The sequence below is a fragment of the Canis aureus genome, chromosome 18 (assembly GCF_053574225.1).
Source record: "Canis aureus isolate CA01 chromosome 18, VMU_Caureus_v.1.0, whole genome shotgun sequence".
NCBI classification, from domain to species: Eukaryota; Metazoa; Chordata; class Mammalia; order Carnivora; family Canidae; genus Canis; species Canis aureus.
In genome coordinates, this window is record NC_135628.1 from 47,578,877 (window position 1) to 47,593,408 (window position 14,532).

General features: G+C 36.6%; 1 protein-coding gene across 4 annotated transcripts in view; it reads right to left on the reverse strand.

Annotated features, from left to right (window-relative positions):
• The window catches only part of CROT (carnitine O-octanoyltransferase), a 58,571-nt gene that overhangs the window by 35,129 nt on the left and 8,910 nt on the right, over positions 1-14,532 (reverse strand). For all 4 annotated transcript variants that reach the window (XM_077857132.1, XM_077857133.1, XM_077857134.1 and 1 more), the window contains 2 exons: positions 14,382-14,506; positions 7,327-7,435 (listed from right to left, as the gene is read on the reverse strand). In XM_077857132.1, the coding sequence (XP_077713258.1) occupies positions 7,327-7,435; positions 14,382-14,506 (234 nt within the window). The remainder of the gene's footprint in view (positions 1-7,326; positions 7,436-14,381; positions 14,507-14,532) is intronic.

The window sequence follows — 14,532 nt, forward strand, 5'->3', positions numbered from 1 at the left end:
AATCAGGGCAATAGGCCCCTCTCCCTGAAGACAGCAAGAACTCTGAACTAAGACCAAGTATGGGGGATCCCTGGGTGGCACAGCGGTTTAGCGCCTGCCTTTGGCCCAGGGCACGATCCTGGAGACCCGGGATCGAATCCCACGTCAGGCACCTGGTGCATTGAGCCTGCTACTCCTTCTGCCTATGTCTCTGCCTCTCTCTCTCTCTCTCTCTCTCTCTCTCTGTGTGTGTGTGTGTGTGTGTGTGACTATCATAAAAAAAAAAAAAAAATAAGACCAAGTCTGGGGATCATTGACAACTGCAAAACTCCAGTGCTAGGGAAAACAGTACACAGAGTTCTCAGATTTTTCCCTGTAATTCTTTACCTTTTACATTTTAATTTTTGGTCTCTCTTTCCTTTTAAACTAAATTCTTATGTTTATCAAAAAAAAAAAAATTCTTATGTTTATCAACTCCTTTTTTTTTAGGGGGGGTCTTTTGTAACTTTCATTTTTACGGTTACATTCTATCATTTCATATTTCATTTTATTTTTGGAGACATACGGTTTTCTTTCTTTATAATTTTGGGATGTAGTTCCTTCTAACAAACAGACCAAAATACACCCAAAATCTAGTGTATGGCGCTGTTCTCTTCATCTATCTAAATGCTGTCTTTTTTTTTTTAATTTTCATTTTTACAGTTACATTCTATCCTTTCATTGTTTTTAATTTTATTTTCATACATCGATAAGTCTTTCTTTTTTTACAATGTTGGGATCTAGTTTTCTAACAGAACAAAATACACACAGGATCCAGTGTGTTCCTCTTTCTGCTCACCGGTCTGATTACATTCTCTTTTTTAAAAATCTTAATTATTATTATTATTTTTTGCTTTTTTTTTTTTTTTTTGGTTTCGAGTCTCTTCTGATTTGTTTACTGTATATTTCTCCAAGGTCATTGTTGCCATTTTAATACTTTGCTCTCTCGTTGATCTATTCTTCTCTAGACAGAATGACAAGATGGAAAACCCATCTCAAAAAAGAGAACAAGAGGCAGTACTGACTGCCAGGGACCTAATCAGTGTGGATATAAATGTCAGAACTAGAGTTCAGAATAACAATTATGAAGATACTAAGTTGGGCTTGAAAACAGCAGAGAGGACGTGAGAGAATCCCTTTTTGGAGAAATAAAAGAACTACAATCTCATCAAGTCAAAAATCAAAAAGACTATTAATGAGATGCAATCAAATAGAGGCTCTAACTGTTAGGATAAATGAAGAAGAACAGAGAATCAGTGATATAAAGGACAAAATGATGGAGAATAAAGAACCTGAGAAAAAGAGAGAGAAACAACTACTGGATCACAAGGGGAGAATCTGAGAGATAACCTTGACCATAAAGCAAAAGCACATTAGAATAATTGGGGTCTCAGAAGAAGAGGAAAGAGATGAGGGGCAGAAGGTATATTGGAGCAAATTAAATCAGAGAACTTCCCTAAAATGGGGAAGGAAGCAGGTGTTCAAGTCCAGGAGGCACAGAGAAACCCCCGCAAATCATTAAAACTAGGTCAGCACCTTGACGTTTAATAATGAAGCTTGCAAATCTCAGAGCCAAAAAGAAAATCCTGAAAGCAGCTCAGGACAAGTCTATAATCTATGTAGAAACATTAGACTGGCCACAGACCTATCCCCAGACACCTGGCAGGCCAGAAAGGACTGTCATGATATATTCAGGGTGCTAAATGAGAAAAATATGCAGCCAAGAATACTTTGTCTAGCAGGGTTGTCATTCAAAATAGAAGGAGAGAGAAAGGGCTTCCAGGACCAACAGAATCTAAGAGAGTTTGTGATCATGATACTAGCCCTGCAAGACACATTAAAGGGGATCCCTTAAGTGATCCCAAGAGAGCCCAAACCAACACAGATCAGAAAGGAACAGAGACAATCCACAGAAACAGTGACTTTACAGGCAATCCAATTCTCTAAATTTCTCCTCTCGATTGTTACTCTGAATGTAAGTGGGCTCAATGCCCCAGTCAAAAGACACAGCATATCAGATTAGATTAACAAGCAAGACCCATCAATATGCTGTCTGTAAGAGACTCATTTTAGACCCAAAGATACCTCCAGGTGGAAAATGAGGGCATGGCAAACCATTTGTTATGCTAATTGGCATCAAAAGAACACTGGGGTGGCAGTCCTTATATCAGACAGATTACATTTTAAACCAAAGACAGTAATAAGAGATCATACTTAAAGGTCTATCCAGCAAGAAGATCTAACAATTGTAAATATGTATGCCCCTAACATGGGAGCAGCCAATTAAATAAACCAACTAAAAACAAAACTCAACACATCGACAATAATACAACAATAGTAGGAGACCTTAACACCCCACTCACTGCAATAGTAGACTTAACACCCCACTCTTCATCTAAGCAGAAGATCAACAAGGAAATAAGGGCTTTGAATGATGCACTGGACCAGATGGACCTCACAGATATATTCAGAGCATTCCATCCAAAAGCAACAGAATACACGTTTTTCACAAGTGCACATGGAACATTCTCGAGAACAGATCACATACTGGGTCACAAATCAGGTCTCAACTGGTACCAAAAGACTAGGCTCATTCCCTGCATGTTTTCAGACCACAATGCTTTGAAACTGGAACTCAATCACAATAGGAAATTTGGAAAGAACTCAAATACATGGAGGCTAAAGAGCATCCTACCAATGAATGAATGGGTCAACCAGGAAATTAAGGAAAAATTTTAAAAATTCATGGAAACAAATGAAAATGAAAACAGAACTCTTCCAAACTCTTGGGATGCAGCGAAGGCAGTCCTCAGAGGGGAGTCTATAGCAATACAAGCCTTTCTCAAGAAACAAGAAAGATCACAATACATAACCTAACCTTACACCTAAAGGAGCTGGAGAAAGAACAGCACTTAAGGACTAAACCCAGCAGAAGAAGAGAATTACTAACAATTAGAGTAGAAATCAATGAAACAGAAACCAAAAGAACAGTAGAACAGATCAATGAACCAGGAGCTGGTTCTTTCAAAGAATTAATAAGATCGACAAACTCCTGACCAGACTTATCAAAAAGAAAAAAAACTCAAATAAATAAAATTGTGAATAAAAGAAGAGCGATCACAACCAATACCTAGAAATACAATTATAAGAACATATTATGAGAAACTATATGCCAACAAATTAGGCAATACGGAAGAAATGGATACATTCCTGCAAACTTATAAACTACGAAAACTGAAACAGGAAGAAATAAAAAACCTGAACAGACCCACCACCAGCAAGGAAATTGAAGCAGTCAACAAAATTCTCCTGACAAACAAGAGTTAAGAACCAGATGGCTTCACAGAGGAATTCTACCAAACTTTAATAAGAATTAGTACCCATTTTCTGCAGCTGTTTCAAAAAATAGAAATGGAAGGAAGACTCCCAAACTCTATGAGGCTAGCATTACCTTGATTCCAAAACCAGACAAAGACCCCATCAAAAAGGAAGATTGCAGACCAATATCCCTGATGAATATGGATGCAAAAATTCTCATGAAGTTACTAGCCAAGAGAACCCAACAGTATATTAAAAGCACCGTTCACCACGACCAAGTAGGAGTTACTCCTGGGCTGTAAGGGTGGTTCAACATCTGCAGATCAATCAATGTGATACATTACATTAATAAAAGAAAGGACAAGAAGCATAGGATCCTCTCAATAGATGCAGAAAAAGCATTTGACCAAGTAGAGAATTCTCTCTTGATTACAACTCTCCACAGAGTAGGGACAGAGGGAATATATCTCAACATCATAAAAGCCATCTACAAAAAGCACACAACGAATATGATTCTCAATGAGGAAAAACTGAGAGCTTTTCCCCTAAGGTCTGGAAAAGGAAAGAGATGTCCAGTCTCACCACTGTTGTTCCACACAGTACTAGAAGTCCTAACCTCAGCAATCAGACAACAAAAAGAAATAAAAGGCATCCAAACTGGCAAAGAAGTCAAACTCTCACTCTTCACAGAAACATGATACTCTATTTGGAAAATCTAAAAGACTCCATCCCAAAATTGCTAGAACTCATACAGGAATGCAGCAAAGTGGCAGGATATAAAAATCAATGCACAGAAATCAGTTGCATTTCTATACACTAAAAATGAGACTGAAGAGAGAAAAACTAAGGAGCCGAACCCCTTTCTCTTGTTCTTGTAGATGTTATATGTAGAAGTCACAATATCCATTTAATTGCCGACTCATGCAGATTATCTTGGCAGGATTAATCATATTTTAAAAATTCTTTGGAAAGGAAAGCTTAAGACTGATTTTTCTTACTCCTTGAAGCTGATGAGGCATAGATTGGTAAGTTCCTTGTTGCTCTTCTCAAAATTTCTTGTTGTCTTTCTTGGCTGAATTCCTTTTCATAACCCTCCTTTTCAGAATTGAATGAGTAGAATGCTGTGAAGGGGGATCCCAAAGCCATAAGATACTTAGGAAACAACCTAATGAAATAGGCAAAGGATCAGCACTCAGAAAACTAGAACAATCATGAAAGAAATTGAGGCAGAAACAAAGAAATGGAAAAATGTTCCATGCTCATGGACTGGAAGAACAAATGTTAAAATGTCTATGCTACCTAGAGTAATTTATACCTTCAATGCAATCTCTGTCAAAATACCATGGACTTTCTTCAGAGTTGGAACAAAAAACCCTAAGATCTGTATGGAACTAGAAAAGACCCCAAGTAGCCAAACAAACATTAAAAAAGAAAACCAAAGCTGGTAGCATCACAATTCTGGACTTCAAGTTCTATTATAAATTTGTAATCATCAAGAGAGTGGGGTACTGGCACAAAAATAGACCCACAGGTCAATGGAACAGAATAGAGAACCCAGAAGTGGACCCTCAATTCTATGGTCAACTAATCTTCAACAAAGCAGAAAAGACTATCCAATGGAAAAAAGACCATCTCTTCAACAAAGGGTGTTGGGAACACTGGACAGCCACATGCCGAAGAATGAAACTGGACCATTTTTTTACACCATACACAAAAATAGAGCCAAATTGGACGAAAGACCTAAATGTGAGACAGGAATCCATCAAAATGCTAGAGAAGAACACAGGCAACAACCTCTGTGACCTTGCTAGACACATCTCCAAAGGCAAGGGAAATAAAGGCAAAAATGAACTACGGGGACTTCATCAAGATAAAAGGCTTTTGCACAGCAAAGGAAACAGCCAACAAAACTAAAGGCAAACTACAGAATGGGAGAAGATATTTGCAAATGTCTTATCAGACATATTTGCAAAAGGCTGGTATCCAAAATCTATCAAGAACTAATCAAACTCAACGTCCAATGAACAAACAATCCCACCTTGAAATGGACAGAAGACACAAACAGGCATTTCTCATAAAAAGACGTACAAATGGCCAAAAGACACAGGAAAAAATGCTCTACATCACTCGGCATCAGGGAAACACAAATCAAAACCACAATGAGATACCACTACTTTATAGTCAGAATGGCTAAAATGAACAAGTTAGGGAATGACAAATGCTGGTGAGGAGGAGGAGAAAGGGAACTCTCTTACACTGTTGGTGGGAATGCAAGCTGGTACAGCTAAGTCTGGTAAACTGTCTGGAGGTTCCTCAAAAAGTTGAAAATAGAGCTATTCTATTACCCAGTATTGCACTGCTAGGTATTTACCCCAAAGATATAAATGGAGTGCTCCGAAGGGAAGGGGCACCTGCACTCCAATGTTTAGAGCAGCTATGTCCACAATAGCCAAACTATGGAAAGAACCAAGATGTCCATCAGCAGATAAATAGATAAATAAGATGTGGTGTGTATGTATGTATGTATGTATGTATGTGTGTGTGTGTATGTGTGTGTGTATATGTATATATATACACACACATATAATGGAATACTACCCAGACATCAAAAAAATGAATCCTGCTATTTGCAAGAACATGGATGGAACCAGAGGATATTATGCTAAGTGAAATAAGTCCATCAGAGAAAGACAATTACCATATGATCTCAGGCATATGTGGAATTTAAGAAACAAAACACAGGATCATGGGGGAAGCAAGGCAAAAATAAAACAAGATGAAATCAAAGAGGGAAACATAAGAGGATCATAGGAATCATAGGAAACTGAGGATTGCTGGAGAGGAGGAAGGTGTGGTGATGGGGTAACTGAGTGATGGCCATTAAAGGAGGGCATGTGATATAATGAACATTGGGTATTATATAAGACTAATGAATCACTGAACTCTACCTCTGAAACTAATAATATACTATATTAATTAATTGAATTTAAATTAAAAATATATTGAAAAATAAAACCTTGTTCACACCCTCAAAAAATAAGTTTTAAACTAAGGAAACCAGTTTTATAAATGAAATATTAGGTAATGATTGAAATTATGATGAAATTATATACATTTGAAATATTTCCTTTTTTGTGTAGCTCTACATAGGAAATTATAACACCATATTTTATCTGTCTGATGCAGCATTTGTCAATCTTTTGACTTTTTCAAGAAAAATGAAGGAAGTTTAAGTTGCATAATGGGAGACAAATGTAAGATCTCTTTCCTGCTACTGTCATACACTTTTATTTCTATTTTTATGAATGAATAAAACATTAAATGAGATATTGTTGAAATTGGTTTGCCTTTAAGCAGCTGAGGTAACACTAAATAAGTTACTGCCATACTGTAAAAAAAAAAAAAAAAAATGAATTGCTATCACAGAAATGGGATAGGAATAGAAGATGCACAAGGAGGAAGAGCCAGACACAAGGCTAAAAAGACAGGCAAAGGTCAAATTTAGACCACTGCTAAGGAACTGGGACTTTATTCTAGACCACAAAGAACCATTTAAGAACTTTAACCAAAGGTGAAATAACCATCAAATTTAAATTTTAAATCCATAGACTGATAGTCACAGGTTATGTATTTAACTATATACTAGGTATAAAAAAAATACTTTTTTACAAATTTTTATGTGCATATAAATTCATTACAACAGATATGGAAGTATAGAATATATCAAACTAGTAAAAGTGATTAATTCTGGGGCAAAAAATGGAAATGATAATATTTGCAATTATTTTTCCTTTTCTAATATACATCTAGTACAAATAAAAATTAATTCAAACTAAAAATAAAATAATAGATTTTTTTTTAAATCAGCACACATAAAATTCTTATTTTTTAGCTTGTTATCATCTTATAAACAGGCAATTCTAAACATTTATTTTTTTTAACTCATGCAGAAGTTTAACACCTCAAGACTCAAGAAAGTAGTTTGAAAACCTGTAAATCTCTGGTGGGGTGATCAAACATCCTTCCTGTATTGTATCAAAGACAAAAACTCGGCCACGACAAAGCACTGTAAGGTGAGTTGGAGAATGTCCTTCGCTCTCTGGAAAAAGAAACAAAAACACAAACTAAATCTCTCAAAGTTAAACAAGAGTAAAACTGCATAATTACATCCAATAGAAGAAAATAATCCTTGCCCCAATACTTCATATACTCATCAAACATATATCAATAATAAGGTGAAGGACTTTCAATCATGATATAAATATACACTCTTGAAAATGTCCATGTGAAACATCCAAAAATCTGTGGAGTTTCAAGGATTTGTACACCTTGGGATTTGTACACCTTGGGATTTGTATAAATCCCAAACTACTGCAAGGCTTTCTAGTTTATTCATGGATAGGAATGACAAGGGAAAAAGGTAGCAAGGTATCCTGGAGAAGAACTCTTTGGGTTTATTTCAATGTTGATTGCTCATCAGATAATTGCAGTATTAACTAGCTATGATTTCTAAATAAAATAGTTTTCAGTTGAGAAAGGGCATTGTTTGCCTGAGTAGTAAGGAGAATGCCTTTTGCCAAATCTAGCTTTACTTAAGGTTCTAATGATACCTGAAAAGCCACTGATAACTGATTCTATGATTCTTTGGGAATGCCTTAACTCCCTAAAAACTACTTCTGTGCTGTAAATCTCAGACTATTCTGATTTAGCCTAATTTTTCACTTATTATTCCCTTTAACACAGGGCTTCTTATATGATCCCTGCACTTATCCCTTCCATCTAAATAAAAAAAAAAAAGACAGAGAAGACATATACTACCAATGGAAGGAAATTTACTGGTTGATATTATGTACAAGGAACTGTAGTAAATGTTTCATACACATTATCTCATGGAATCCATCAACTATCAAGGAAACACTATCTCCTGATAGCACTTTTTTTCTCTTATATCCTATTTCCTCAAGTCCTAGTAGGTGAGGTATGTATTTTCCTTGTTCTTCATGGCTATTTCCAAAATATTTCTTCCCTCTTCTCCTTCAAAAACCACTGTATCTTTCTACATTTAATACTATATCCTTTTTGCTGTCATTTACTGACCACATCCTATTCAAAATCTAGGGCTGGAAAAGAAAAAAGGAAGTAAGACTGATGACAAAATAATCAACAGATGTTGGAAAGGTGGCATGACAGAAGGGCATTACCTCAGGATGGGCCTATGTGGGGATATTTTAACACAAGGCTAAATGCAGTTAAGGAGTAAACCATAGAAATATCTTCAGGAAGAGAGTTTTAGGCAGAGGAAACAGCAAGTGCCAAGGCATTAGGACAAAATGAGATAGTTTGCTTTAAAAAAAAAAAAAAAGTCAGTACACTCATAGTAGAGACAGAAAAGGTTAGAATGGTAGACAAGCTTGGGCCAGTCTATACTGGCCACAGAAAGCATTTTCAATTTTAAATACGATGGGAAGGAAGCCTATGGAGGGTTTTAAGCAGGAGATTAATAATGCAATCTCATTAGTACTTTAAAAAGGTCACTCACACTGCTATATGGAGAAGAGATCATAAAAGAGAAGAGAATATACAGCAAGATCAGTTGGGAAGTAACTAAAGTAGTCCAGGTCAGAATGCTCTAAATGAAAAGTGACAGTGGCTTTAACTGCGGTGTGACACTTGAAGGAGACAAGAGGTCAATTTTTTTTTTTTTAAGATGAGAGATAATACAGGTCCCACAGAGGTGGGACCCAGTGCACCATACAGATGAGCTATCTTTACGAGTCAGAGCAGTTCATCCGTTTAAACAAGGGAAGACAAAGTATATGAACATACAACAATGTCTTGCAAGGAGGTTGCAGGATGAGAAAATATTTGAATGAGTATGTTTTCTATGACTGTTGTAACAAATTACCACTAACAACACAAATTTATTATCTTACAGGTCTGGGGACCAGAAGTCTGAAATGCATCTCAGTGGGCTAAAATTAAAGTGTCAACATGGCTGTGTTCCTTCTAGAATCTCTAAGTGGGAATCAATGTCCTTTGCTTTCCCAGCTTCTAGAAGCTGCCCACATTCCTGGATTCAGGGCTCTCTTCCTCCATTTCAAAGCCATCAATGGAGGATCACAACTTTTTATCAATTTGCTGCCATCAATTTAGTTTTCTCTTCTGCCTCTCTTTTCACTTAAAAGAACTCTTGTGATTCCTTTGTACCCACTTGAATAATCCAGAATAATCTTCCATGTCTAGGTCAACTGATTAATGACCTTAATTTCATCTGCAACCTTAACTCCCCTTTACCACGTAACCTAATACATTCAACAGGTTCCAAGGATTAGGAAACAACCATCTCTGGGGAGCTGGGGAGGCATTATTTTGCCTAACAGGCTAGTAAATTTAATGATGGAAAGAGCTTTACATTTGATGAGAATAAGAGTTCATTAGCTGAGACTAAGGAAGGAGAAAGGTATGAAACAGTCTCCCTGGAAGGGAGAGAATAACCTGACAAAATAATATGACAAAGTCATGCTATGGATCCACTTGAGGTTTGTGAAGATTAAATGAGGTTTTCTGGTTTTCTCAGGCCAAGTAAATTGCTAGGGTAGGTATCTTTAATGTGTTGAGGTAAGACAGAAGATTAAAATTTAACAGTAATGAGGTGTGGGTAGAGTCGTGAGGGAGTCAATGGGCAAAAGTTTGAATGTGTATGCAAAGGAGGGATTACAGTGGAGAAGGACAGAGGTACAGACTGAGGGTAGAGGAATTGTGAAGAACTGTAGCATAACTCAATTTAAGTCACAATGTGGTCAAAGAAATATCTAAGGTAGACTTCAAAAGGAAATGAGTTGTGAAGAAAAGGTAGAGATCAGAGTGAGATGCTTATAATTTCTATGTCAGAGGAGATGAGAGTTTCTTATTAACAAGTTCTAATGCATGAGCGCAAGAGTGTGTGCTTGAGGAGGTACGGAGGTACAGATTACTAGAGGGAAAAAGTGAAGGAAAGGAGAGGTCACGGATCATCTACAACTGGAAGCTAAAGTCATCAACAGTGTGAATGAGGTAGTAATGGAAAGAAGGATAGTGGGACTGATGATAAAGCAATGGGGGGGGATACTAAATCCTACCTCTGAAACTAATAATACAGTATATGTTAATTAAATTGAATTTAAATTAAAAAATTTTTTACAAAGTAAAGGTCACTACCACAACGACAAGCAGTGGTGACATAACCTGATAGCTTTCCTTCTTTTAAGAGCTCAAACTCTAACAAAGAAGGAAAAGGGACAAAGGCGACCGGAAATAAAAAGGACACCAATATCTCTTACATACTATCTAGTACCAAAGCATGAGAAAAAATATACCCACCTGAGATGGTTATAGGGAATGCAGTAAGCTCAAAGAATAACCAAGTTCAGCAACAGTACCGTTCAGAAGGAAACAGGTACTTTCAAAGAAAAGGTTGAGGATATAAAGGGTTTTGCTGACCATGAGCTCCAGAAAGTACATTAGAAGACACTGGGAAAGGGAGGGAGGGTGGATCACATTTGTAGGAAACTTGGATCAAATCAAGCTATGCAGCACAAATCCCTGAACCCAGATGTTAACAGACTACCTGAGAGGTTTGAACTGCTTGAGCAAAATGAGGTAAACAGGGTAAAAGAAATGACTGAATTAGCCTTAATAGTTTCTTAAGGGGTAAGTAAAAATAAAAATAGTTCTAACTATTGCACCTCCTTAATGACACTATCCTCTTAGCCATAACAGCTTACATGCTCCCTTCACATGGATAATCTCTTCGATTTTCTCTGTATCAAAGATAGATTCCATGGCCCAGCATTTTAATTTCTTTCCTGTAAAGCCCTTAAATTCTTCACTCTCTCCCTCTCCATCTGATTGCTGCTGAAGGAAAAAAACACAACATTACCATCTAATCTCACTTTAAATTCATAAACAAACCGTTTCAAATGGGCACTGAACACTGATCAGCTACCCTACATTCCCATAATACATTTGCTTCTCCCACTTTCCAAAATGACTATCTTCTATTTTTTTTTAAAGATTTTATTTATTTTTAAAGAGAGAGAGAGAGACCTGAGGGAGAGGCAGAGGGAGAGAGAGAACACCAAGCAGCTTCCATGCTGAGTGCAGAGCCAAACATGGGGCTCCATCCTATAACCCTGAGATGATGACCTGAGTGGAAACCAAGAGTCAGACACGTAATCAACTGAGCCACCCAGGCACCCTCCCAAAATGCCTAGTATTTTAAACCTTCCCCTTTCTTCTCAAATTTTTTACCCACCTAATGACCTCAGTTTTCATTTCACCAAGGAAAACACAAGGCATACATAGACCTCCTCATCTTCCCACAACAAAACTGGCCAATCTGTTTGCAGCTAGATGCACACTTTTTGCATTCCTTCTCATCGTTGCTCCCAAAGACCAATTCTACTCTTGACCCTCTCGGCTCTTATCTTTTCAATGACTTTGGCTTTTCAATGACTTTTCAATGACTTCATTCTTTTCCCTGCTTTCTTTCTCTCCTATGTCATTCCTATTTTATAATATCACTAATTTTTTTTAAAATAACTGAATATCTCCCACTGCACATGAAAACTTTGTGTAAGCTTTATTTATCAGTACTTATTTGGTTTGCTTTCATTTTCTCCAGTTGAGCTCCCTTACCCAACTTCCGCTAAGACTGCTCTTGTCAGGGAAGATTCTGTCCCCATTATGTCAATAAATACAATGGTCACTCAATTTGTAACTCATCTGGCCTCTGGAGCATTCGATACACTTCCTTCTCTTGGCTTCTGGGAGGCCACTGCCCCTTTCTTTCTTCCCATCTGGGTTTTTTTTTTTTTTTTTTTTTTTTTTTTGCTGTGTTCTCCTCTTCAGACTACCAAATACCCTATTTAATTGTGGTAATAATCAGTACTGCTTCTCCTGATAATCTTCACCTATATGTGTTACAAAAGTAACTTTAGCCACTCTTGTGGCCTTAAAAATGTTTTCGATGCCTACTAATGGTGATTCCTAAATCTTTACATGTAGTACTGAAATCTCTCCCGAACTCCAAACTTTGTATCTAACTACCTACTTGCATTTCCACTTTGATGTCTAAAAGGCATCTTAAATTCACCATGGCCTCAGGGACCTCCTAATTTCCTCCCTAAATATTTCCTCCCAAATTTTCCCCTCATGAAACAACACACCTATCTTATCCCATTACTCAAGCCAAATATCCTGAAGTCATCTCTGATTCCCCCTTTTCTCTCACATCTCACAACCAATCTATAAATAATTCTACTAAACTCAAATCCAAAATATACCCAGAATCTAACAACTTTTTACCAGCAACATGCTATCACCCTAGTTACAAGTCATTATTATGGCTCTCTTGGACTACTAAAACAATTTTCTAACTGATCTCCCCGCTTCTACTCTGATCTGTTTTCTAAAAATCTTATTCCTCAAACAGTGGTAGAATCATCTTTTGAAAACACAAATCTGATCACGTCACTTTCTTTCTCAAAACTATCTATTCACATTTTAAAAGCCAAAAACCTTAGTTGGCTTCCAAAGTACTATACAATCCAGCCTCTAATCAACACTCTAATTGTCCCCTCTGCCTCCTGCTTACTCTGCCCCATCCATATTCCCCTTTGAACATTCCAAGTTTATTCATGCCTACAGGATTCCTTCCTCAACACATGAAACAAAAAACTGAACTAGACAAAAACAAAAAGCAAAACAACTGCTGGATCATCATATCATTCAGATCCTTAGAAAGGCTTTCTCTGATTACCTACTCTAAAATAGCCACCCAGTTACTCATGTTATTTGAATTCTCTATATAGTATTTATCACTAACTGTTATTTTTTTGTTTAGTTATTCCCTCAGCTTTATCCCTATCTACACCTCTTAAGACACTTCACATGGTCTTAAGTATAAGAATATACTAGCCATGACAGCTTAAAGGACTACATTAAGAGACACGTTATTAATGAATCTGCATTTTACACATTACAACTTAAAGGATTACCTTATCTAAGGACCTATGAAGTGATAAAGATTGAACTGAAAACCAAGTCTACTGATATTAGACCCTGATAGGCATATTTCTCTCTTTGCTACTGCTATTCTCCGTTTTCTTCTGCTCATCTTTTCTATTCATATTTGGGCATTTAGCAAACTTTATGCCATAAATACCCACATCCTTCACTTGTAACATCAAGATAAATATGAGTGAGCTTGAGGACACTAAATATCTCAAACATCTAATGAGGTTTATGAAGAGGAGTTGAGTTCTACTGAAAGTAAACTCATTCTTCCCACACTACAACCAAAATTGGTTGTAGAAATTTTACTTTTAAATGAAATTTCAGGTAAGAAAAATATCCTTTCATAATTACATTCCACAGTAACTATAAACTATATTATTAAAATTCTAAAAAGAAAAAGATCCTGAAACAACTGGAAACCAGCACTTAAAACAGAATTTTCCATTTCAAGATACGCTGGTACACCAAGCAGAATTGGCCATTAAACTGGCAGTAGAAACAAACACTTTGATTAGTCTATCTGAACTCATGTCTTCAAGAAGACTGATACCAGGCTCTCACCTTAGACTGCTCAAGGTGGAAGGGAGGGCATACTCACAAAGAAAAATGGGGCATGATAAACACAGACAAGCATAATCAAAGGGAGAATTCAAATATGAAGAGGTCAGAGACAGATCCAAATCATATGCTCCAGATTTCCTAATACTGATTAATTAATTAACTAATTAATTTAAACCCTCAAATGACACAACTTAGGCTTCAGGTTTTATATATAACAATATAAGGTACAGTTTATAAAATCCATTCCCATAAATTATTTCTGACAAATCACAATGACTAAAAGGTTCACAGAAAGCCTCTGATTAGTCAAAATCCAGTAAAGAAATATTTGAAATAGTATGTTCCATAGTGGCATAGTAGAAACTGCAGCAAAACCACCCAAATCCCAATGCCTTTATCAGAAAAAAGCACTCATGTTTTCCACTTACCAGTCCTAAAATAACTTTTAATTGAATCTCTAGAAATCCCTGGAATCCTGCAGGTAGAAAATAGCATTCGGAACTGATTCATATCTAGAGGAATATTTCCACTTTTATCAACTGGTACTTTTTCTCTATTAAAACAAACAAAAAGTATTTT